Genomic DNA, 26,944 nt, shown 5'->3' with positions numbered 1-26,944 from the left:
TTTGTGCAGACCGTCATCTTTATACATATGTAACTGAAACGTATAATAATTATACGTACATAAATATGTTTTATCCCTATGTAGAACAATAATACTCCATTAAAGAGATAGAAAAATTCCATAAAATGTTTGTGCTTTATTATATAAAATTTTAATACATATTTCTCACGCTTCCTTACAAATTCTATAAATTTTTGTGACAATATCGTTTTCCTTCGAATTTAAAGGAAATCCTCATTTAATCACAGTCTCTCCGTGCTTTCACGATAATATATATACAATATATTTCACTTATTTTATCTCGTAATTATTTTATCACCTCCACTTTTTCCCTTTCCACACGTGTATACGTGTGATTCACAGAGTAGAATCTTTCCATTCCTCTTTTATCATATCGCTGGCTTTCTCGGCGATCATGTACACAGGCGCCGTCGTGTGACCGGCGATTATGGTTGGCATGATACTGGCATCCACGACCCTGAGACCGCTGATCCTGTGCACTCGTAACCTGTGGTCCACCACACTCGAATTCCTCCGAGTGGACATTTTACAGGTGCCTGAGTAATGATATACATTCGTCGACACGTGACGAGCGACGCAGGCCCAGTATGGATCGCTCTTGAAGGCAACGTGCTTGCATCCTGGAAACGGTACCGATAGCAGAACGGTATTGTAACGTTGGAACGCTTTCGTGGAGGCTACTTCGATCGCCTAAAAAAGAATGTATACAAAATTTAATTAGCAAATAATTTAATTAAAGATACGTTTAAATAAAAAAGAAGTATTTTGTGTAACTTGAAATGGTATACAAAGTGATTTGGTTTAATCTTAAGTTTAGTTGTAATATCTTGTAATTAAGGAATTATTGAAAAAAATGTTTTAAATAAAATTGAGTGTTTTAAAAAAAAAGTTTTTTAAAATAATTCTAATTTTATTATATATTTAATATTATACATTGTATTTTATATATTATAAATATATATATTGTATTATATATTTTATTATATATGTATTATATAATGTTAAGTACACATATATGTATTATATAAATCAATTTTTCGCAATGTTCGTTGTAAAAAGTTACAAAGATAAGAAGATTAAAAATTAATTAGTTTACAATATTTATACTTTAATTTGTAATTAATTAATTAATAATAAATACATTTATAATTTTATAAAATATATACTACAAAATATCTCGTAAAATATTCATTTTTCAATAATCTAACTTTAATTCTTTTATTTACAATATAATGAGAAAAATTGATTTATATTTATATTAATTTTATATTTATAATATAATAAAAAGTAATGATAGTTTTATATTTAAAAAAAACTAGATTGAGCTTTACGTGATCTTAAAAAATTACTTTACAGTAATAAATGACTTTAAGTTAAAATTTAAGGCCATACATTTTTTTTACCTCTCAAAATTCTATCAATCAATTTTGTTTAAAACATTTTTTTCTTTACATTGATTAGATGTGATTTCCAAATATTTGATTATTCAGATTAAAATAAATTTACCTTGTATGTTAATATACATATAGGGGTTCTTACCATTTTTATACCTCTCACCATCGTGTTTACATCGTCCTCGATGAGCGTAATAATTTATGTCGATGATCGGTGAATCCGATAGATCGGTGCTTCTTAAAGTAAGTCTGCCGCGACTTTTCGGTCGCAGAAGTACAGGTCCGATCGAGAACGAGTCAAGACCCTCGTAATCGCTGAAAACCTCTTTCTTAAAATTCTCTGTTAATCCTAACAAATCGCGATATAGTCCAGAAGTTTCGGCGGATAGTGAGCTTACACCCAACAGTAGCTCGATATCAGGAGTGTTATCTTCTGTCAATAATTTTGTCTTGTTAGAATACGTTTTGTAGATGTGATGATTGACAGTGATTAAAGTTACATTGGAACAGTTTAATTTTATAAAATAATATAATTTTTATATTTTTTGTTTGAGTCTCAAACGAAAGTTTCAAAACAATTTTAAATAACAAGAGACTCCAAAGAAAACAAACTCTAGCAATTCTTTAGCCATAAATTTTACATTTTGTCGTATACATTTCTAAAAATAATCACTAAAAAATGCTTACCATATCGTTCGCTGTTTCTTGAATTAGCCTTAGTGTTAATAAAAGCTAATTCTTCGGCTCCTCCAGGTATCGTCCAAAGACCTTTACCACGTATCAGGTAGTCTAAGAAACTAACTGGATTGGAAACTAGACGTTATCCAACAATAGTCACACTCTCGTTGACTAGGAACGTTAAAGCTGACATGCTCACGTGATCCTGTAAATTTAACCCCACTGGAAGGTCTTCGAATACACGGATGTCTAAGGAGCTCAAGTGATCCTTTGGACCTATTCCGGACAGCATCAATAATTTAGGTGAACCAAGAGCACCTGTGCAATAAAAAAAGTATCTAAATATTATATTAAATTTCTTTCTCAAGTGAATTCATTTTATGTAGCTGGTACTATCACATTTTTTTTCGGTTCTATAACGATATTCTAAATATATACCTGCAGAAAGTATGATCTCTTAGAAGCGGAGACAAAGTATTATGATTTTATGATTTTTAACAAATTCGACGCGTACGGCTGTTTTCGTCGTTCAATTAATAACAATTTTCGTCACCGTTGAAAATTTGGATAAATAGAAGTTTGCTCGGCTGAGGATTGGCCTGAGGAAGGCCTTGCTGGCGCTAACTCTGTGTCCATTCCGCAGAGTTGCTTGCACAGTCGAGAAGCCTACCAGTCTGTCACTGTTATAATCTACGAAATCGTAACCGAGCTCTTGATCAGCTTTCAATTAACGTTCCTTCAACGGAGTAGCATAAAGAGAATTTGTGACATCCAGATATCGTCGAATCCGTGGTATTTGACGAGAAAAGAAGTAATGGTGAGAAAAAGGGGACTTCCGTGAGGAAGATCTCGTCGTTGCTCTGCTCAAGCACCAAGACCTTCTAGTCGGGATTCTCGGTTAGGCGATTCGCGACAACGGATCCGGTCGAGCCGGTGCCGATCACCAAGAAGTCGAAAGTATGATCGGATATTTTGGTTTTAATATTTGGTAATGGGGAAAACCCTGAGAAGAAATGCTGGTTCGTCTCGAAAATTTGTGACAAAATCCCAATCGCGCATCTCAGGAACAAGACCATCAACCAGAATTTGCTCATCGCGAAGCTACTTGTTTCTTTTTATCGCGCATGAGATAACTCTTCTTCAAACACATGTGCCTATATCTCTTTCTTTAAGTTTAATACATCATTCTCATTTCAATCAATAATGCAATAATACTCATCGCTGGTTTACTCCATTAGATCAATCTTTTTAAAACATAATTTTTAAGGATTTTAAAAGACTGTCTCAAATTTTTTTTTACATTTTTTTATACGTTCAATATTTACGTTATATACACGGAATATATTTTTGATATTTTTTTTATTATCTGAATTTTTGTTATATCTTTGATACGTCTTTGATTATGTAATTTAAGTAGACAAACCAATTTAAGTAATATAATTATTACAGAAATGATCCCTAAAAGTGTATCGTGTACATTTTTTTGATTCAAAATAATAATAAATAAAAAATATTTGTTATAGTTATTAATAAGGCGTTAATTTTGCTTTTGGCAAAATTTTTCGAAAACGCAAGTTATACTTGAGTGAAAAACTAATATCTTTTAAGTGATTAAAAAAAAGAAACGTGTTTAGCTCGCGAAATTTACTCAACTGCTGATTGTGAGATTGAGTTGAACTTTTGTTGTTTCATCTGAGTGACTGCCAAACTTGCGTGAAAAAAAAGACTCAAGGCTAACCTCTTCTGACATATTATATAAATTAATTTTATTTGTCACATCATCTTAATGTCAAGATATTTTTTTATGTACATATGTACACAATTTGTTGCGTATATTCAATATTTTTTATTATAATTCTAATTGATGTAATTTATACAGATGTTATTAGCTAACATTTTGAAAACATTTGTAGAACATTATATTAGAATGTAAAATGCAGGTATAATTAATATTTGAAAATATTGATTTTATTTTTGTTTTTTGGCTTACAAAGACAACCGACGAGATATTATTAAAGACCGTCGGCCTTACGGAAAAAAATTACTGACAATGCAAATATTTTCTTGCTGAAGGTAAAATCTTTGTACTGTCAGATATAAATAATGATAAAATAATGATTAAATACAATAAAACGCTTATTTTATTATTTTGAGGACAGCACACAGAAGATTTATACATTTTTGATACGAAAACAATAACTATAGATGAGTTAAATATTTGCATGATTTAAATAACTCGTATAATTAAGTCAAATGTTATTAGGTAACATTTTGAAAACATTTGTAAGACATTATATTAGAATGTAACATGCATGTATAATTAATATTTGAATATTTTAACATTACATTTTTTCTTGTTTACTACGCGTATGAAATTAAACGCGATAAATGTGTCGAAAATTGCAAAGAAACGAGTTTTATGTAACCTATATAACCAATTACAAAATCATCTTTAATAGTAGGATTGGTATTTGCACCTATTCTACCGTAATGGAAAAAATAAAGTTATATAATGCGTGTTGCACAATATCATACCTGCTGATGCGTGTATGTACATACATCGAGATTTAGGCCTGCAGGATTATTCTGAAACTTCTAACGCATACGTTATGATGTGCTGTCTTTTTTTTACTTATTAAGAAAGAAAAGGACAGCTATATCGTAACGTATATTAGTTAAAAGTTACAGAATAGCCCTGCAGGCCGTAAAATTGGCATTTTCAAAGAGTAAGTTCAAGTTTTGATGCTATAAAAATGATTCTCATCGTCATGAAAAAAATAGAATAATTATTTAATTATTTAATAATTTACAAAGTGAAAAAATCTTAAATGTCGACCTGGCAAAGGATATTTATTTAATTCTTTATAAAATATTACATAACGTTTTGACCCTTGATTTGGGTCTTCTTCAAATGTTCACCTCAGAACTCGAACATCTGAAGAAGATCCAAACCAAGAGTCGAAACGTTATTTAAGATTTTTTCACTTTGTTTAAAAAACTACTGGCGACTATTAATATTTTTACTTTTGTTTTAATAATTTACATTTCTTGACATATCAGATATTTTTTAACGTCAAATAATCAGCAAATGTTCTTTCTCAATTATCATGTTTGTTTGCTTAAATTATGTATAAACTTAATGTTGCAAAATATTTAATATTAATTATTCTTAATTTTTTTAACGTGCATTACCCAGATAGCACATAATATTTATGATAAATATTTATAAAAATATATTTTCTTGAAATATATAAATATTTTATACATATTTTATAAAAATCTTTATTCGACATATTCTTAAAATATAGATGAAATATTTTATATCATATATGATAAGTAATATGATAATTTTTGATAAATAAAAACTAAACATGTATAGTAATTATTTTGTACATACTTGTAATATATTTGCTATAGGATATGGTAAATACTTATGATCTATTCAACCTAAAATCTTAAAAATATTTATAAAATATTTTAATAAATACTTGTAAAACATTTAAATAATTATTATAAATATTTTGTGCTGTCTGGGTATATATGTATATTTGGCAGACGGCGTTTAAAAACGATAGTTTGATAATTGATCGACTTATCTCGAGAAAATTCGAGATTTTGAGTTTGACACAATAAGCAAGTGTCAAATGCTCATCTGCATTTAAGGGATACTAGACTTCAAGAGTCCGGATGTCGAGAATGAATTTCCTGGATTGTATGTGTCCGAATCGGCGAAGAAGCAATGAAAGCAATTGTACGTAACACAGCTGTCATCGTGTTACATCTGTTAAACTAATAGACTCAAAGTGACAGAAAGAATAAAGATGTTATGCACCTGTTAAAGAATCTTTGTCTGGTCCTAAATATTATATGTATATATTTGTATCTTTTTCTTTAACCAAATTAAGTTACCACATATCTGTGAAGCCGCAGTTATTAATAATTTATTAATAATATTATTAATAAGTAATAATTTTTATAACGCAGTTAATGACGAAGGCAGCTATGACAAGCATTCCAAGAAGAAGCTCTTGGGTGGGAAGCGAAAGGACAGGAGCTAGAGGCGACTTTAGAAAGTGAAAGTTCACCGGACGAAGATCAAGAAATCAACTAACAATAAGTTAATTCTATTTTTTTTCTTTTTTTGATTGTGACATTTCTATCTCATAACGTACAAGTGCTAATTTATCACATAGTTAACAGATCTTTCTGTTTCATATTTATCAGAAATATAATCAAGTTAACAAGTGCTTGATAATTAGAAACGATGGCCATTCAACCATTATTGATCCATATTTTCTATCCGTGCTATACTTTTTTCACACTGGCATAATCAAACTTGATTTTTAATATTAGCTTATTTCAAATATTTATGATTTGATACTTTTGCTTACATTGATTTTAATTTGCTCAGTTAATATACTGTTACGTTCGCCGGATCCCAGGGGCGCAATGCCCGGCTTTCAATTTTACACTCACACTCATAAATAAAACACACTTTTAATAAACAAGGGGAACTTTAATAATTAACACGATCACAGAAAAACTTTACAATAATATCAATAATCTCGTAACGTAAGATAACGCGATTGTTCAGCTTGACAGCTGTCACAAATTTCTCAAAATCATAAGACATAAAAATATATTTTAGTATCAAAGTCTTTATAATATACATACATATATATATATATAGGGGAACGTGGGGTAGAACGGCCAACGTAAGCATTGAGCAAGTTTTCAACATATTAAAAAAAATTTTAAATGTAAAATTTTTTTCTCACTTTGTGGGTTTGTCACGTGTCTGGAAAAAAATCTGCGAACATTTTAAACTCTCTAATGTAAAAGCTTGAAGTTTCTCCTACAAGCCCCTCCCCCGCCTACGCTTTTGTTAACTATCATTGCACAGTATCACATGGGTTTTCAACTTAAAAATTACAAATTCACATTCACAGCATTTGAAATGTTGATAGATATCGATACAAAATATGTATAAGTAAATATGTAAATATGACAGAAAAAATCGAAACAAGAATCTATATGAAATCGTACAATAATAAATCACGTTTGACATTGAAAGGAATACTTTACATGTGATACATTGAATGTGTAGACGGGGGCGGGGCGGAGCTGCAGCATTCAAAGTATGTGTTACTTAGGAGTGTAGTTTCTACAACATATGTCAAAGTCAAGGTCATGGGCAAGGTGTGCGTTAAAGTAAAGTTTTATCGAAATACACTTTTGATCTTTTGATGTGTAATTGTAATTAGTATAAATTAATTCAAACTTAAGACGTACATATATAAAATATGAAATGATATAAATTTTATAAAGTGTAATTTAGCTTTGGAATATAATACGTATATTTCACATTCTGAATAAAAACAATTAATTTTATACTGTCATTTTTGGTTACTTTCTGGATATTTAAATACAAATAACAAAATTTTACACGAGAAAAGCTGTAAAGTAAATTTTTATCACGATAATTCTTCTGTAATTTGTAAAGCAATTGCAGGAATAAATTTATAATAAATTACAGTCAAAAAATAATGCTGACACATTCCAAAATAAAGTTACAAATTTAAGTCCATTAATTTTGCGAAATTTTCAATTAAATTTGAAAGATATTATTCAGGAATTAAACTTTTCTTTTAGAAAATGTAAAAGAGACGATTTTTTTTAGCCTTTAAAGTAGATTGGGCTCTTAAATATAACATACAAAATAGAATAAAATTCGAAAAAGAAAATGAATTAAAAATCAATAGCAGAACACTAACTTTATAATATATATAAAATACATAAAAATGTTTAAATATGCACAATTAAATATGAATTTTTAGAATACTTTTTCTATAACAAAAAATTTTTATTTTAATCTGACTTTCCAATCTGCTTTCTAAAAAAATATGCAGTTTAATACAAATATATATAAAATTTTGATATTTATTGATTATCTTTATTTGAAATTTTAAAAGCGGATTATATAGATCTCCTAAAATTTTTCGTGTGAGACGAATAAAGTTTAGAATAAGAATTAGGATTAAATTTGAGAAAAATATATTTGCATTTGAATACAAGTTTTATTATATATGTACATTTATGTCGAAAATAATACATGGAAAATTTTGCAATTTTAGAAATGCATAGCCTTTGCAATTTACGATTATTATATCATCGAAAGTTTGAAGAACTTATTTCGTTATGAAATTCGAAAGTGGACTATATTGACCTGACAATTTGTTAAATATACGGTTTGATAAACACAGTTTTTGCCAGTCCTAAAAAAAAAGATTTCATCTATTCTGTACTTATTGTTAAATTAAATGTTAAATTATATAGTTAAATTATAGTTTAAATATGTGTGTATAGTTATATTTATTTAAATTACGCTTGACTATGAATATAAATTTGATATTTTAATTAGCAGTTTGATCATAAATAGTCAAAGAGAATCAGCACGTTTTCTCAAGTCTAAAAAGCAACGAATCTGTTAGATCTTTTTAATAATACTGTTTTTGTTTTATTTCAAATTGGATAAATAATACAGTCATTGACTAGATTACACACTTGAGCAGAACGTGACATTTACACATGCGAAATGAAGTGTAATAATTATTCGTAATTACATTCGTTCTTTCCATAAAAAATTATACAATATTTTATTTTAAAAAGTCCCTTTGAAAATCCTATAAAAAAATATTCGTGTTATAATATAATATATCTTTCTCGTGTACAAGGCCCCTTTATAAGCTGTCTTAAAAATTCTACGATATTTTGTGGCACAAAAATCAATGCTTTTATTATCGCTTTCGTTCGGATTTAAAGTTTTAAATTTAATTACATTTTTCTCCGCCCTTTCATGATAATGTCTCCTACATTTTATCTCGTAACATCCTCCACTTTCTTGCTTCCCACACGTGCGTGTGTTTGTGTGTGATTCATGAAGCAGCATGGTTGTCATGATACTGGCGTCCATGACTCTGTGATTGCATAATCTCGTGCATTCGTAACTTGTGCTTCATTACACCCGAAATCCTTCGTGGATATCTTACATGAGTCCACGAAATGAACTATAGTCGACCAAAGTGACGGGGAAGACAGTATAAATTACTTATAAAGGCAACGTATTTGCATACCAGAAATGGTGCTGCCAACAGCATGGTGTCGTAACGTATGAGTGCTCTCGTGGAAACTTTGATAGCCTGGAAGATAAAAAAAATGTAGGAAATGTTAATCACAGTAAAGTAGGTAATTGAAAGTAAATTAAAAATAAAAATATATTTTGTAATGTGGATTATATAGAGTGGTATATTTTAATTTTACTAATCAAATATCTTGAAATCCTGGAATTATAGAAAATAATCTTTCAGACAAAATTGATAGAGTTTTGATAAGGAAAAGAGGTCAATCAAGTTTTTTAAAATAAAAATAATTTTATATTTTTATACAAATTCATTCACAATAATTGATGTAAAAGAGTAGGATGACTTAAAATTGAATGGTATAAAAAATATTTTATACAATTTGTTATTACATTTTACATAAACCATGAAATATCTCGTAAAATATTCATTTTTCTATAATGTTATTTTAATAATTTTAATCTAATTTTAGAGAGTATACAAAATAATAAAAAAATTAATTTTTACAAAGAAATTAGAAGGATTTTATTTCAAAAATTAGATGACCTTTACATGAAGAATGATCTTAGTTAAAATTTAAGATTATCAATTTTTTGTCTTTTCAAAACTCTATCAATCAAGTTTTGCCTAAAACTTTTATTTACATTTTATAAATTTCAGATATTTAATTATTAAGATTAAAATAAATTACCGTATATTAAGACACAAGGTAATGACTTTTACACGGGATATACTCTTACCACCTTTATAGCTTGCATCATCGACTTTAGATCGTGCTTGTTATCATAATAATTGATGTCAATGATGGATGAATCTGATATCTGATAAAATGGAATTAACTAAAGAAAAAAAATTAATTAATTAATCAATTAATTAATTTTTTTTCTTTAGTTAATTCCATACCTGTGAAATCCTCTATCATTAATCAATTGTGACGTTGTCTAAAACTATCAGCTACTGAATTTACACCCAACACTAGCTCGATATTAGGATAGTCACCATCTTTTCTCAATGATTTATTCTTGTTAGGATACGTCTCAAGGATGTCATGATTGACAGTGATAAAAGTTATATTGGAAACAGTCCTTATTAAACTTTACATTTCGTCATAGTAATTTCTAAAAATAACCATATAAAATGCTTATTATGTTTGTTGTTTGCGCGTAGATTTCTCAAATTATCCGTAGTTTTAAAGAAAGCTAATCCTTCAGTGCCTTCGAATATTGTTCAAAGACATGTGATGTTTATATCAGATACTCCAGGAAACTAGCTAAACTGATAGCTAGACGCTACCCAAGTAGAACAGAAAGTCACAATAATGTTAAAATACATCAAAATGATTAGAAAATGATCGAAAAGTGAGTCTTTGTACTCATATTTTTGTCATTTTGATATTATTTGACATTACTTTAACGTGACTTTCTGCTTTACTTGGGTATCTAACAATAGTCACGGTTTCGATGGCTAAAAAACTATTAAAGATGACACGCTTTTGTGATCCTGTAAATTAAACCCCATTAGAAGGTCCCTCAATTATATGGAGCTCAAGTGATCTTTCAGGCCTATCCCAAATAGCATCAATATAATAGAACTGAGCAAGACTCACTATTATTATATCACCGGAAGTTGAAGGAACTTTAATTCGACGTGGAAATCGTGGACTATATTGACGTAATCGCTTGTTAAATACATAGTTTAATCATCTTTAGTAAAATTCGATAATGCTAAAGGAACATGATTATATTTATTTGTAGGTTTTTGTTCTTATAACGATAGTTATATAATAATGGAAAAACTACAGGACTGTGTTGAATTCAGCGATAATGGTACCTATATTTTATTAATATTTTTATTTGGTGTTGCCTTAAATTAATTTTATTTTTGTATTAATTTAATTAGTTGACATTAACACTGATGTTAATATTAATTTATTTCGAGTGATCTTATTTCAAGTGCCACAACAAATACTCTTCTTCATCATCTTTATTGAGAAATTCCTTGTGTTAAAAATATGTGTGACAGATAATGAGCAGCATTTTTTATAAACTCGCTTTATTAACTTAAAATATTTAAATACATAATATCGTAAAGCTTTGATAAAATATCTATAGTCTTAAAATGTGTGTGTATTGTTGTATTTGTTTAAATTGCGTTTTACAATTATAATTTTGACATTTTAATTAGTAGTTCAACCATAATAAGCAACCAAAGAGAATCAGCATGTTTTTACAAATTGAGAAGACAGAGAATTTGTTACATCATTTTGACAATACTATTCTATTTTTTCAAAGTTCTAACTAAACAATACAGCCATTGACTAGCTTATACACTTAAGCAGAACGTCATATCTGAATATGTAAATGAAATATGAAATAATTGTACGTAATTATATATGTATTATCTCTTTAGATAACAATAATATTCTACTTAAGAAATGGAAAAATTCCATAAAATGTTCGTGCTCTATAATATAATATTCTAATATATATTTCTCACACTACCTTACAAATTCTATAAATTTTTGTGACAAAGATCAATGCTCTTGTTATTGTTTTCCTTCGAATCTAAAGGCGATCTTCATTTAATCACAGGCTTCTCTTGCTTTTACGAAAACATATATACAATATATTTCACATGTTTTATCTCGTAACTGTTTTATCACCTCCACTTTTTTATTTCCCACACGTGTGTATGTGATTCACGGAGCAGAATCTTTCCAATCTTCCTTTATCATATCGCTGGCTTTCTCGGCGATCATATACACAGGCGCCATCGTGTGACCGGCGATTATGGTTGGCATGATACTGGCATCCACGACCCTGAGACCGCTGATCCCGTGCACTCGTAACCTGTGGTCCACCACACCCGAATTTTTCCGAGTGGACATCTTACACGTGCCTGCGAAATGAGCTACAGTCGTCGACACGTGACGGGCGACGCAGGCCCAGTACGGATCGCTATTGAAGGCAATGTGTTTGCATCCCGGAAACGGTACTGATAGCAGAGTGGTATTGAAACGTTGGAACGCTTTCGTGGAGGCTACTTTGATCGCCTGAAAAGAAATGTATAAAAAAATTAATTGGCAAATAATTTAATTAAAGATACGTTTAAAACAAAAAAAGTATATTGTGTAACGTGAATTAGGATATAAGGTGATTTAGTTTAATCTTAAGTTTAGTTTCATAATATCTTGTAATTATGGAATTGCAGAAAAAAATGTTTTAGATAAAATTAAATTTTAAGAAAGGAGATCAATCTAGATTTTAGAATCATTCTAATTTTATTATATATTTAATTATATATATTATATTTTATATATTACATATATTGTATTATTCATTTTATTATGTATGTATTATATAAATCAATTTTTTGCAATGTTTGATGTAAAAAGTTACAAAGATAAGATGACTAAAAATTAAATAGTTTACAAGATTTTATACTTTAATTTGTAATTATTTAATAATAAATATCAAATTTATGACAATTACGCTATGCATTTTGTGTTCGCGAATTCAAGGACACCCTGTATATAGAGGCTCTTACCATTTTAATACCTTGCACCATCGTGTTCACATCGTCCTCGTGATCGTAATAATTCATGTCGATGACCGGTGAATCCGACGGATCAGTGCTTTTCAAGCTGACTCTGCCGCGACTTTTAGGTCGCAGAAGTATAGGTCCGATCGTAAACGAATCAAGGCTTTCGTAATCGCTGTAAACCTCCTTGTTAAAATCCTCCGTTAATCCTAGTAAATCGCGATAAAGTCCGGAAATATCGGCGGCTAGTGAGCTTACAGCCAACACTAGCTCGATATCAGGATAGTCACCTTCTGTTAACAATTTCTTCTCGTTAGAATACGTTCCGTGAATGTCATGATTGACAATGATGAAAGTTACATTAGGAGCAGTCCAAGTTATAAGAAATAATGTGATTTTTGTATTTTTCGTTTGAGTCTCAAACCAGAATTTAGAAACAATTTTAAGTAATAAGATACTGTAAAGTGGACAAACTCTAGCAATTATTATCGATAAATTTTACATTTTGCCGTAAAAATTTCTAAAAGTAATTATTATGAAGAGCTTACCAAGTCGTTTGCTGCTTCTTGAATTAACCTTAGTGCTAATGAAAGCTAATCCTTCGGCGCCTCCAGGTATCGTCCAAGGACCTTTACCGTGTATCAGATAGTCCAGGAAACTAACTGGATCGGAAGCTAGACGATGTCCGACAATAGTCACACTCTCGTTGACTAGGAACATTAAACCTGACATGCTCACGTGATCCTGTAAATTAAATCCCACCGGAAGGTCCTCAATTACATGGATGCCTAAAGAGCTCAAGTGATTTTTTGGACCTATTCCGGACAGCATCAATAACTTAGGTGAACCAAGAGCACCTGTGCAATAAAAAAATATCTATTTACGTACAAATAAATTGATTTATATACAATAAAATAACTTTTATTAAATATTATATTAAATAAATGAATTCACTTTATGTAGATAATAATATCACACTTTCTTCGATTTTATAACGATATCCTAAGTATATACCTGCAGAAAGTATGATCTCTTTAGAAGGGGTGACAAAGTACGTTTTATGATTTTTTACGAATTCGACGCCCACGGCTCTTTTCGTCGTTGGATTAATAATAATTTTCGTCACCGTTGAAAGTTTGGATAAATACAAGTTTATTCGGCCGCGGATCGGTCTGAGGAAGGCCTTGCTGGCACTAACTCTGTGCCCATTTCGCAGATTTGCTTGCACGGTCGAGAAGCCTACGAGTCTGTCACTGTTATAATCTACCAGATCGTAACCGAGCTCCTGACCGGCTTTCAACCAACGTTCCTTTAACGGAGTAGCATAAGGAGAATTCGTGACATCCAGATATCCGTCGAATCCGTGGTATCTGAGGAGAAAAGAAGCAATGAAGAAAACAGAAGAAGGAAAAATAAAGAGAGAAAGGAAAAAGCAGAAGAGTTGAAAAGATAAAACGATAGAGAAATCAAAGAAAGAAGAGATAAAGAGAAGAAAAAAAGAGAAGAGAAAAAGAAAAAAGATGAAGAAAAGAAGAAATAAATAAGAAAAATAATATTACGGCTAAAAAATTTCCTACAATCGAAATTATATACGAAATGTTACTAATGCTTTCCATAGGACAAAATAATGGAATAATTGTATAATTTCTGATCTGAAGACACGTACCTTTCGTCTTTATCGATCAGCTTGCACCTCTCGGACTTGATGAAATACGGCAGTACTTCTTTGTAACTCCAGCCTGGATTATCCAATGACGCCCAAGTATCGTAGTCAGCTGGCGATCCTCTCGAGTAGATCATGAAGTTCATCACCGAGGTACCGCCGACTGCTTTACCGGATACTATTTTGCAACGACCGTCGACCATCGACAGGCAATATCCGCCATAGCCACTCTTGTCCTTTGGTCGTGGCTCACTCTTATACACACGGGCGTAGTCCGTGATATGAAGAAATGGCGCGAGAAAAGGGACATCCGTGAGGAAGATCTCGTCGTCGCCCTGCTCGAGCACCAAGACCTTCCAGTCGGGATTCTCGGTCAGGCGATTCGCGACGACAGATCCGGCCGATCCTGCGCCGATTAACAAGAAGTCGAAGGAAAATAAAGTGTAGTCGGGTATTCCCTTCTCAGGCTCCAGTGTTTTTAGTGATGGCGGAAAGCCTGAGAAGAAATGACGGATCGTCTCGAGAATACCCGTTGGCAAAATCCCACTCGCGTATCCCAGGAACAAGATTGTCAAGCAGTACTTGCGCATCTCGAAGCCGCGCGTTTCTGTTTATCGCGCATGAGATAACCCTTCTTCAAACACATGTGCCTACATCTCTTCTTTTAAGTTTGATACATCAGTCGCATTTCAATTTTGAGTACTTTGTCGGCTTCTTGCTTTACAGATAATTGAAATTTTCACATCGAACGTGGTTATGAGATCAATTGGGATCTTTTCCCAGAATCGTTGATTGTTAATTAAAATAAGTTTGCGCAATAATTTTTTCAATATCACTTTAGGATCTGCCTGATTTTGAAGTATCGAATGTCTATCAGCATAATCTTCAGTTGCTTGTGGCACACTATTGTATTTTTTTTTTTTTATATCAACAAGCAACTGCAGTATCTTTCAATGCAGTGTAAATTTGAATAGCATCAGCGTCAAGTACATCAGTTGTTGTTATCCTTTTCACGATCACGGTCAAGTGACGCAAGTAATATAAATGAAAGAATGCAAATTGAATACTAATCAGTGGTTTAAAATGCTGTAACCGAACGAAATTACATCCTTCTCGTGCATTCGAAGTAACGTTTGAAAACATTCGAGTTGAAAAGAATTTATTACATCATATTATGTCGATAATGCAATAATACTCATGGTTGGTTTACTCAATTATGTCACTGTTTTTAAAACATAATTTTTAAGAATTTTAAAAGAGAGTTACAACATTTTTTTTTACATGCTTTTTTATGCGCTCAATATTTGCAATATATACACTAAATATATTTTTGATATTTTTTATATTATCTGAATCTTTGTTATATCTTTGATAAACCTTTGATTATGTAATTTAAGACAAACCAATTTAAGTGATACAATTATTACAGAGATGATCACTAAAACTGTATTGTGTATACTTTTTTTAATTCAACAAATAAAAAATATTTTTTAAAGTTATTAATAAGGCGTTATTTTTGCTTTTGACAACATTTGTCAAAAATGCAGTTTATACTTGTGTGAAAAATTAAAGTCTGTTAAAAAAAGGTAACGTGTTTATCCTGTGAAATTCACTCAACTACTGATCGTGAAATCGACTTGAACCTCCGTGGTTTCATCCGGAGTGACCGCTAAACTTGAGTGAAAGAAAAACTCAAGGATAACCTCTTTTCAAATGTTTATATATAAGTAAAATTCATTTGTCGCATTATTATTTGTATGTCAAAATATTTTATATGTACGTACACAAATTGTTTTGCGTACGTTAATACTTTTATTTACAATCCTAATTGACGTTGTTTATGTAGATGTTATTAGGTAACATTTTGAAAACATATGTAGAACATTATATTAGAATGTAAAATGCATGTATATATAATATTTAAAAATATTGATTTTATGTTTTTTTTACTAAGACTTATAAAATTAAATGTAATGAAAATGTCAAAAGTGTACTATAAAATTGCCAGTATGAAGAAACCAGTTTTGTGTGACCTACATAAGCAATTACGAAATGGTTCTTAATTGTGCAATTGGTATTTGCACCTATTATATCGAAGCGGAGAAAATAACAAAGTTACATAATGCGCGTTTGCATGTCGAGATACGATAAAAATGATTCTCATTGTCATGAAAAAGAATAGAACAATTATTTAATTATTTAATATTTTTAATGTCAAAGAATCAGCAAATGTTCTCTCTCAATTAACATGTTCCATCTTTTACCTAAATTATGTATAAACTTAATGTTAAAAAATATTAAAAATTAATTAGTCTGTATACTCAATATATTAATTATTCTTAATTTTGTTAACGTGTATTACCCAGACGGCACACAATATTTATGTTAAATTTTTATAAATTTTTATGAAAATATACTATTTTAAAATATATACATATTTTACAAAAATCTTTATTCGACATATTTTTAAAATATATGTAGATGAAATATTTTATATAGTATATTTTATATAATATATGATAAGTAATATAATAAGTAATATGATAATTTATAATAACTAAAAAATAAATATGTATAATAATTATTTTATAAATATTTCTTATATATTTGCTAGAATATTTATAGTAAATATTTATGATCTATTTTATATAAAATCTTAAAAATATTTATTAAATAGCAAAAGGACAAAAGGGATAGAAAGGACAGGGGATCGCTAACGCGATCTTATAGCGTAAAAATTCACCGGACGAAAATCAAGAAACCAAATTAATTCTATTTTTTTTAATTTTTTGATGGTGACATTTCTATTTAATAGTATACAAGTGCTAATTTAACACATAGTTAATACATCTTTCTGTTTCATATTTACCAGAAATAAAATCAAGTTAACAAGTACTTGATAATTAGAAACAATGGCCATTCAATCATTATTGATCCATAATTTTTGTCTATATTATACTACTTTTCCCACACTTGCATAACTAAACTTAATTTTTAATATTTTAAATAGAAAATAAGCTTATTCTAAGAATTTTTGATTTGATATTTTAGCTTACACTGATTTTAATTTGCTCAGTTAATATATATTTTATTATTAAAATCTTTATAATATATATATATATATATATATATATAAATACATATAATATGTATATATATATAATATACATATAATATGTATATATATATATGCATATAAATATATATATATATATAAATATATATATATATATATATATATATATATATATATATATATATTTGTCTCCACCAAATTAATTCACCAAATATCTGTGAACCCACAATATCATTATTAATTTTTATAACGCAGTTAGTGACGAAGGCAGCCACGACAAGCATTCCAAGAAGGAGCTCTTGAGTGAAAAGCGAAAAGACAAAAAGGATAGAAAGGACCGGGCTACGCGGACCTTAGAGGGTGAAAGTTTACCGAACGAAGATCAAAAATTCAAGTAAATTAATTCTAATTTTTTTCTTATGTTTTAATTTCTTATATTGTGACATTTCTATCTCATAGCGTCCAAGTGCTAATTTAACACATAGTTAACAGATTTTTCTGTTTCACATTTATCAGGAATATAATCAAGTTAACAAGTGCTTGATAATTAGATACGATAATTTGACGTTTTACATATATTTTTATTGATATTCAAACATTAAGTTCATTAATTTGGCGAAATTTTCAATAAAATTTGTAAGACATTTTTCAGACAAAACTATTTTTTTAGAAAATGTAAAATGTATATAGTTAAATTCGACGAAAATATATTTGCATGTTGGATACAAGTTTTATTATATTTATGTCGAAAATAATATATAAAAAATAATATATAAAAAATTTTGCAATTTTAGAAATGGACGGGCATTGCGAGACTTACCATTATTATATCATTGAAAGTTTCAAGGACTGTATTTCGACATGGAGATCGAAAGTAGACTGTATTGACGTGATCATTTGTTAAATATACGGTTTGATAAATACTGTTTTTGACAGCGCTAAAGAAAGATTTTATCTATTCTGTGCGCTTATACTGATGATTATATGAAAGAACTGCAGGATTGTTCATTTCAGCGACAACAATATCTACTTTATTTAAGGTTTTCATTCGATGTTGCTTCAAATTAATCTTGTTTTTTTTTATTAATTTAATTATTTAACATTAATTACTGATGTTAAAATTAATTTATTTTCAGTGTTCTTATTTCAAATGCAACAGAATGACAAGCGTACTAAGTACTTTCTATTATTATCTTTATCGCGAAATTCTTTGTGCGTTAAAAATATGATGGTTAACGATCAACGCTTTCTTTAAACTCGTTAATTTATTAATTTAAAATATTAAAATACATAGTGTCGTAAAGCTTTGACCAAATTTATATATAGTTTGAATACGTGTGTGTATCGTTGTATTTATTTAAACTGCGTTTCCCTACTATAATTTTAATATTTTAATTATCAGTTTAACCATAAGCAAGCAAAGAGAATTAGCATGCCTTTTCAAATTGAGAAGACAATGAATCTGTTAGATCATTTTGACAATATTATTCTATTTTTTCGTTATTAACTAAAGAATATAGCCACTGAATAGCATTACACATTTGTGCAGAACGTCATTCTTATACATATGTAAATGAAACGTATAATAATTATATGTACATAAATATGTTTTATACCTATATAAGATAATAATACTTCATTTAAGAGCTAGAAAAATTTCATAGAATGTTTCTCCTTTATAATATTCTAATATATATTTTTCACATTTTTTTATACATTCTATTAATTTTTGTGACAAAGATCAATGCTTTTGTTATCGTTTTCCTTTGAATTTAAAGGAAATCCTCATTTAATCACAGTCTCTCCGTGCTTTCACGATAACATACATACAATATATTTCACATATTTTATCTCATAATTATTTTATCACTTCCACTTTTTTCTTTACCACACGTGTATACGTGTGATTCACAGAGTCGAATCTTTTCATTCCTCCTTTATCATATCGCTGGCTTTCTCGGCGATCATGTACACAGGCGCCGTCGTGTGACCGGCGATTAAAGTTGGCATGATACTGGCATCCACGACCCTGAGACCGCTGATCCCGTGCACTCGTAACCTGTGGTCCACCACACCCGAATTCTTCCGAGTGGACATTTTACACGTGCCTGAATAATGATATACTGTCATCGACACGTGACGGGCGACGCAGGCCCAGTACGGATCGCTCTTGAAGGCAACGTGCTTGCATCCTGGAAACGGTACCGGCAGTAGTGTCGCATTATAACGATTGAAAGCTTTCGTGGAGGCTACTTCAATAGCCTGGAAAAGAATGTATATAAAATTTAATTAGCAAATAATGTAATTAAATATACGTTTAAATAAAAAAAAAGTAATTTGTGTAACGTGAAAGGGTATACATGGTGATTTAGTTTAATCTTAAGTTTAATCTTAAGTTGTAATATCTTGTAATTAAGGAATTATTGAAAAAAATGTTTTAGATAAAATTGAGTGTTTTAAAAAAAGAGTTTTTTAAAATAATTCTAATTTTATTATATATTTAATATTATATATTGTAATAAATTCATAAAATTGTTACCGCTCGTATTCTAATCTAATTATAATTAATAACTATTCGGCCAACTAACGAGCAAATTTAATTATGTGTTCACAAAATAATAATATTTATTTCTGTTCTAAATTACAACATACTTAAAACGTTTCGGCTGTACGCAGTTTTCCTCAGTACAATCCGAACGCAAATGTAAATACAAAAATTCATGTAACGGAAACTACAGTCAGATCCTTGTTTTTAAACCCATTAGTACATATAATGGAGCCTTTTGAGCATCCATGGAGGTTTTAACACGAGCAAAATATGAGCAAGCTTAAAAAATTAAGCTTTTCTAATGCCCATACTCTACCGTAATTCATGTCTATCCAATGTTTTAAACAATTAACCATTCCTGTAGCAAAAGATTGTTGTATGTAATTGAAATTAAACCATTGGTATTTAAATTTGATAGAATTAATGGATGTTTAAATAAACTAAATAAAATTATAAGAATACAGAAAGATAAAAACCTTTTTATGACTAACTCTAATGTTATATGTAAAATAAAATGTAATGAGTGTAACGCGTCTTACGTGGAACAGACAAAAAGACAATTACGAACAAGAATAAAAGAACACATTAACAACATAAAAATGAATTCGGAAAAACACTCGGTAATTTCAGAACATATCTTGAAAGATAAACATACATTTAACTGAGAAGACATAAAAATTTTGGACTTTAAAATTTTCATAAGAGACTCATTTCAGAAATGTTGCATATCAAGAAACAAAAGAACGGTTTAAATTTGAAAAAAGATACCGAATTACTTAACGCCTATTATGATATCTTACAGAAGTTGTGACAAACATGTAAAAACTTGTTTATAAGACAAGAATAACTGGGGATAACGATAGATTGTTTAAATACACGAAAGGTTATTCCTCGACCTTTGGATCATTATGAACAGTTTAGCTTGAATATTGTTGGAAGTGAGATGTCTCAAACAATAGAGTCAAGTGGCGATGGATATTTTATAATAATGGACACACAAGTAAGTTTAGGATAAAAAGATTGTAATTAAGTAGCATTATTAGGATCTTAACATCACACAGCAACGTCAACGTTATTTTTAATATTTATAAAACATACAATTCCACGCATCTAAAAACGCATAGATTGTTGGTGGATAATTGTAATTTCTCGCTCTCAAACAACGAAAGGATAATTGATTACTAATAACTTGCGATGGTGCAAAACATTGTAATTTTACGTTAGACTAGAGACGTTCTAACAATTAATGTTATAATTTTTTGATTGGTACACGACCAAGAGATTTTCATAGAACTCTAATCACATTTACCGACATAGATTGTAATTAAGCTTACTCATATTTTTTCCGACATAGAATGTAATTAAGCTTGGTCATATTTTGCTCGTGTTAAAACCTTCATGAATGCTCAAAAGGCTCCATTATATGTACTAATGCGGGGTTTAAAATCAAAGATCTGACTGTAGTTTCCGTTACATGAATGTTTGTATTTGCATTTGCGTTCGGATTGTACCGAGAAAGGCTTTGTACAGCTGAAACGTTTTAAGTATGTTGTAATTTAGAACAAGAGTAAATATTATTATTTTGTGAACACATAATTAAATTTGCTCGTTAGTTGGCCGAATAGTTATTAATTATATTTATATATTGTATTTTATACATTATAAAAATATATATTATATTATATATTTTATTATATATATATTATATATGTCAAGTACACATATATGTATTATATAAATCAATTTTTCACAATGTTCGTTGTAAAAAGTTACAAAGGTAAGAAGGTTAAAAATTAATTAGTTTACAACATTGATACTTTAATTTGTAATTAATTAATTAATAATAAGTATATTTATAATTTTATAAAATATATACTACAAAATATCTCGTAAAATATTCATTTTTTAATAATCTAACCTTAATTCTTTTATTTACAAAATAATGAGAAAAATTGATTTATATTTTTATTAATTTTATATTTATAAAACAATGAAAAGTAATGATAGTTTTATATTTAAAAAAAACTAGATTAATCTTTACATGAATTTAAAAGTAATGAATGACTTTAAGTTAAAATTCTAGGCCATAAATTTTTTTTATCTCTCAAAATCCTATCAATCAATTTTGTTTAAAACATTTTTTTCTTTACATTGGTTATGTGATTTCCAAATATTTGATTATTTAGATTAAAATAAATTTACATTGTATGTTAATATATAGGGGTTTTTACCATTTTTATACCTCGCACCATCGTGTTTACATCGTCCTCGTCAGCGTAATAATTTATGTCGATGATCGGTGAATCCGATAGATCGGTGCTTCTTAAAGTAAGTCTGCCGCAGACTTTTCGGTCGCAGAAGTACAGGTCCGATCGAGAACGAGTCAAGACCCTCGTAATCGCTGAAAACCTCTTTCTTAAAATCCTCTGTTAATCCTAACAAATCGCGATATAGTCCAGAAGTTTCGGCGGATAGTGAGCTTACACCCAACAGTAGCTCGATATCAGGAGTGTTATCTTCTGTCAATAATTTTGTCTTGTTAGAATACGTTTTGTAGATGTGATGATTGACAGTGATTAAAGTTACATTGGAACAGTTTAATTTTATAAAATAATATAATTTTTATATTTTTTGTTTGAGTTTCAAACGAAAGTTTCAAAACAATTTTAAATAACAAGAGACTCCAAAGAAAACAAACTCTAGCAATTCTTTAGCCATAAATTTTACATTTTGTCGTATAAATTTCTAAAAATAATCACTACAAAATGCTTACCATATCGTTCGCTGTTTCTTGAATTAGCCTTAGTGTTAATAAAAGCTATTCCTTCGGCTCCTACAGGTAACGTCTAAGGACCTTTACCGTGTATCAGGTAGTCCACGAAACTAACTGGATTGGAAACTAGACGTTGTCCGACAATAGTCACACTCTCGTTGACTAGGAACGTTAAAGCTGACATGATCACATGATCCTGTAAATTAAATCCCACTGGAAGATCCTCGATTACACGAATGCCTAACGAACTCAAGTGATCCTTTGGACCTATCCCGGATAGCATTAATAACTTAGGCGAATTAAGAGCACCTGTCAAATAAAAGAAAGTATATATTTACGTACAAATAAGACGTGATTTATATATAATAAAATAACTTCTATTAAATATTATATTAAATTTGTCAAGGGAATTTACTCTATGTAGATGGTAAAATCACATTATTTTTGATTCTATAACGATATCGTAAATATATACCTGCAGAGAGTATGATCTCTTTAGAAGCAGAGACAAAGTACGTTTTATGATTTTTAATAAATTCGACGCCTACGGCTCTTTTTGTTGTTGGATTAATGACAATTTTTGTCACCGTCGAAAATTTGGATAAATAGAAGTTTGCTCGTTCACGGATCGGCCTGAGGAAGGCTTTACTGGCGCTAACTCTGTGCTCATTTCGCTGATTTGCTTGCACGGCCGAGAAGCCTACGAGTCTGTCACTGTTATAATCTACTAAATTATAACCGAGCTCCTGACCGGCTTTCAACCAACGTTCCTTCAACGGAGTAGCATAAGGAAAATTCGTGACATCCAGATATCCGTCGAATCCGTGGTATCTGACGAGAAAAGAAGTAATGAAGAAAACAGAAGAAGAAAAGATGAAGAGAGAAAGAAAAGAAAAAAAAGAGTTGAAAAGATGAAACGATAAAGAGATTAAAAGAAAAAAAGATAAGACGAAGAAAAAATGAAATAAGAAAGAAAAATAATATTTCTGCTAAAAAATTTTGTACAACAGAAGTTATATGCAAAATGTCACTAAAGCTTCCCACAGGAGGAAGAATGGAATAATTGTATAATTTCTGATCTAAAGACACGTACCTTGCGTCTTTATCGATCAGCTTGCATCTCTCGGACTTGATGAAATAGGGCAGTACTTCCTTGTAACTCCAGCCTGGATTATCCAACGCCGCCCAGGCATCGTAGTCAGCGGTCGATCCTCTCGAATAAATCATGAAGTTCACTACCGAGCTACCGCCGACTGCCTTACCGGATACTAAGTTGCAACGGCCGTCGACCATCGACAGACAATATCCTCCATGGCCACTCGTGTCCTGTGGTCGTGGCTCACTTTTGTACACGCGAACGTAATCCGTCGTAGAAAGTAATGGTGCGAAAAAGGGGACATCCGTGAAGAAGATCTCGTCGTCGCCCTCCTCGAGTACCAGGACTTTCCAGTTGGGATTCTCGGTTAGACGATTCACGACTACGGATCCAGCCGCGCCGGCTCCGATTACCAGAAAGTCGACAGGGGGCAAAGTGTAATCGGGTATTCCGTCCTCAAGCTCCTGTATTTTTGGTGATGGTGGAAAGCCTGAGAAAAAATTATGGATTGTCTCGAGAATACCCGATGACAAAATTCCATTCCACACGTATCCCAGGAACAAGATTGTCAACCAGAACTTGCGCATCGCGAAGGTGCGTTTTCCTTTTTATCACTCGTGAGATAATCCTTCTTTTTTCAAACACGTGTGCTTATATCTTTTTCTTTAAGTTTAACGTGCCATTCACATTTCAATCATGAGTACTCTGTCAGCTTCTTATTCTATAGATAATTGAAATTTTCACATCAAATACAATCGTGAGCTCGAATGAAATTTTTTAATAAGGCGTTATTTTTGCTTTTGACAAATTTTTTCGAATTTGCAAGTTGTATTTGAGTGAAAAGTTATAATTTCTTAAGTAATTAGAAAAGAGATATTTGTTTTTCTCGTGAAATTCACTCAACTACTGATTGTGCCTTCTTCATTTGTACTTCGTGGTTTCCTTTGAGTGACTAAAACTAAAAAGTGAAAAATAAGTCAAGACAAACCTGTTATGTAATATTTTTACGCGAGTAGACTTTATTTGCTACATTATCATTTTTTATGTCTAAATACTCACGCATTTTGTAATACACTGCGTATAACATTTAGAAGGTCATTTTAGTTTTCTTAAAAAATAGATAAAATTCTACCAGTTGTAATTCGTTAAAAATGAACAAAATTTAAATTTAACAGTTTTAAAGCTTTAAATCTCTACTGTTGAAAGCCCACCATTATTTTCAAGTTTCTGTGAGTTTGATAATTTTTCATATAGACAACTACGATCTGAACAAAATGAAAATTCTTTTCTCACTTTGTGAGCTTCTGACAAAAATTTTTTTTACCAATTTTTTTTGTCGGAAAAACTTTTTAATTTTTTTAAACAATTGTTTCATTGATCTCCATAACATATATTTTTTCATGAAAATTGGCTGAGTCATTTTCAAGAAAAACTACTTTTTTTATTTGTTTCCCTCCTCCATAACTCTTACAAAAATGTTACTTTGAAGTAAACATAATTTTATATTACATTGATGTCAACTTATGACAACAATTTGGACCTGATACGGGCGGGGACAGATTTGCCTACCTTATCCGGCCATACGCTTTAGTTTTATCTTCTACTTGACTGTAGGTTTGAGCAAATATTGATGCTCGAATTATAATTTCTACATAAGGAATACTTTTTACCAGGACATTTCAGCATTTGCGATTTGCATCATCAGACGAATCCAACACCGATTGTCTAGAAAACACCAGTAAGTATCATATAACAATCGATAAAAGCTGTTATAATAAATTCGATATTTTTTTACGAGAATTCTTTCAACTTTTCTATCTTTTAAAGGCTTAGCCTACTCTAAAACAAAAATTGATTTAAAAAAATTTTTTTAAAACTCTTACAAAATTAATTTTTTTGACGTTTTACATATATATATATATATATATATATTTGTCTCCATCTTTCACCAAATTAATTCATCAAATATCTGTAAACCCACAATATCATTATTAATTTTTATAACGCAGTTAGTGACGAAGGCAGCCACGACAAGCATTCCAAGGAGGAGCTCTTGAGTGAAAAGCGAAAGGACAAAAAGGATAGAAAGGACAGGGGCTACGTGACCTTAGGGGGTGAAAGTTTACCGAACGAAGATCAAGAATTCAAGTAAATTAATTCTATTTTTCTTCTTATATTTTGATGGTGACATTTCTATCTCATAGCGTCCAAGTGCTAATTTAACACATAGTTAACAGATCTTTCTGTTTCATATTTATCAGAAATATAATCAAGTTAAGAAGTGCTTGATAATTAGGAATTAGACGATGGTCATTCAATCATTATTGATCCATATTTTCTATCTGTATTATACTACTTTTCTCACACTTGCATAACTAAACTTGATTTTTAATATTTTAAATGGAAAATAAGCTTATTTCAAGTATTTATGATTTGATATTTTTGCTTACACTGATTTTAATTTGCTCAGTTAATATATTGTTACGTCCGCCGGATCCATATATATCGAACGCGTACGCGGCGCAACTGCTCGGCTCTCACTTTCACATTCACACTCGTAAATAAAACACATTTTTAATAAACAAGGGGAACTTTAATTATTAACACAAACATAGAAACTGCACAATAAAATCAATAATTTTGTAACCTATGATAACGCGACCGTTCAGCTTGACAAGCTGTCAGCTGTCACAAGTCTCTCAAAATCGAAGATAAAAATGAAAATTTTTTTCTTACTTTGTGGGCTTGTCACGTGTCTAGAAAAAATTCTAGAAAAAAATTAGCGAACATTTTAAAGTTTCTATTGTGAAAGCTTAAAGTTTTCCTTACAAAATCGCTTTTTAAAAGTTTGTCTATGATTTTTTATCGAATTATTGTCGATTAAATAAAAAATGAGCATTTTAACTTTGATCGTTTATAACTCCGTCAAAAATCATCGTATCGCAATGACCAAAAAAGATTCTTAAAGCAGAAATTTTGCTCTATCAAATGATATAATTGTTTTTTTAATGAACAT

The 26,944-nt window shown here is 30.1% G+C and overlaps 1 protein-coding gene and 2 pseudogenes across 2 annotated transcripts; all 3 read right to left on the bottom strand.

Moving 5' to 3' along the window:
• Nucleotides 1-170: 170 nt before the first annotated feature.
• On the bottom strand, nucleotides 171-9,990 carry LOC140672027 (glucose dehydrogenase [FAD, quinone]-like; annotated as a pseudogene).
• A 1,096-nt stretch (nucleotides 9,991-11,086) lies between these two features.
• LOC140671859 (glucose dehydrogenase [FAD, quinone]-like) lies at nucleotides 11,087-15,433 on the bottom strand. 2 transcript variants are annotated; one of them, XM_072903531.1, is made up of 5 exons: nucleotides 14,439-15,433; nucleotides 13,787-14,142; nucleotides 13,321-13,629; nucleotides 12,779-13,062; nucleotides 11,087-12,284 (listed from the first exon to the last, which is right to left on the bottom strand). In XM_072903531.1, exons 1-5 carry the CDS (start codon nucleotides 15,023-15,025, stop codon nucleotides 11,931-11,933), a joined length of 1,890 nt encoding a protein of 629 aa, XP_072759632.1. In that variant the 5' UTR covers nucleotides 15,026-15,433; the 3' UTR covers nucleotides 11,087-11,930. The 2 variants fall into 2 exon arrangements, with proteins under 2 accessions (XP_072759632.1, XP_072759631.1); XM_072903530.1 differs by having other exon boundaries at nucleotides 11,091-12,284; nucleotides 12,779-13,065; nucleotides 14,439-15,432.
• A 3,340-nt stretch (nucleotides 15,434-18,773) lies between these two features.
• On the bottom strand, nucleotides 18,774-24,695 carry LOC140671777 (glucose dehydrogenase [FAD, quinone]-like; annotated as a pseudogene).
• Nucleotides 24,696-26,944: the final 2,249 nt, after the last annotated feature.

This window comes from Anoplolepis gracilipes, chromosome 12, assembly GCF_047496725.1.
Source record: "Anoplolepis gracilipes chromosome 12, ASM4749672v1, whole genome shotgun sequence".
Lineage (NCBI taxonomy): Eukaryota > Metazoa > Arthropoda > Insecta > Hymenoptera > Formicidae > Anoplolepis > Anoplolepis gracilipes.
The sequence above is the reverse complement of the archived record's forward strand: the minus strand, read 5'-3'. Positions and strand labels throughout refer to the sequence as shown.

Excerpts from the sequence above, each read along its gene's own strand:
- LOC140671859 (XM_072903530.1), bottom strand. The coding sequence starts at position 15,025 with ATGCGCAAGTACTGCTTGACAATCTTGTTCCTGGGATACGCGAGTGGG. Across the intron at positions 13,066-13,320 it reads AAGAAGCAGCAAACGACTTG|AAGGTGACTATCCTGATATC; the intron begins GTAAGCTCTTCA and ends AATTGTTAACAG. Across the intron at positions 12,285-12,778 it reads TGGTGCAAGGTATTAAAATG|GCGATCAAAGTAGCCTCCAC; the intron begins GTAAGAGCCTCT and ends ATTTCTTTTCAG.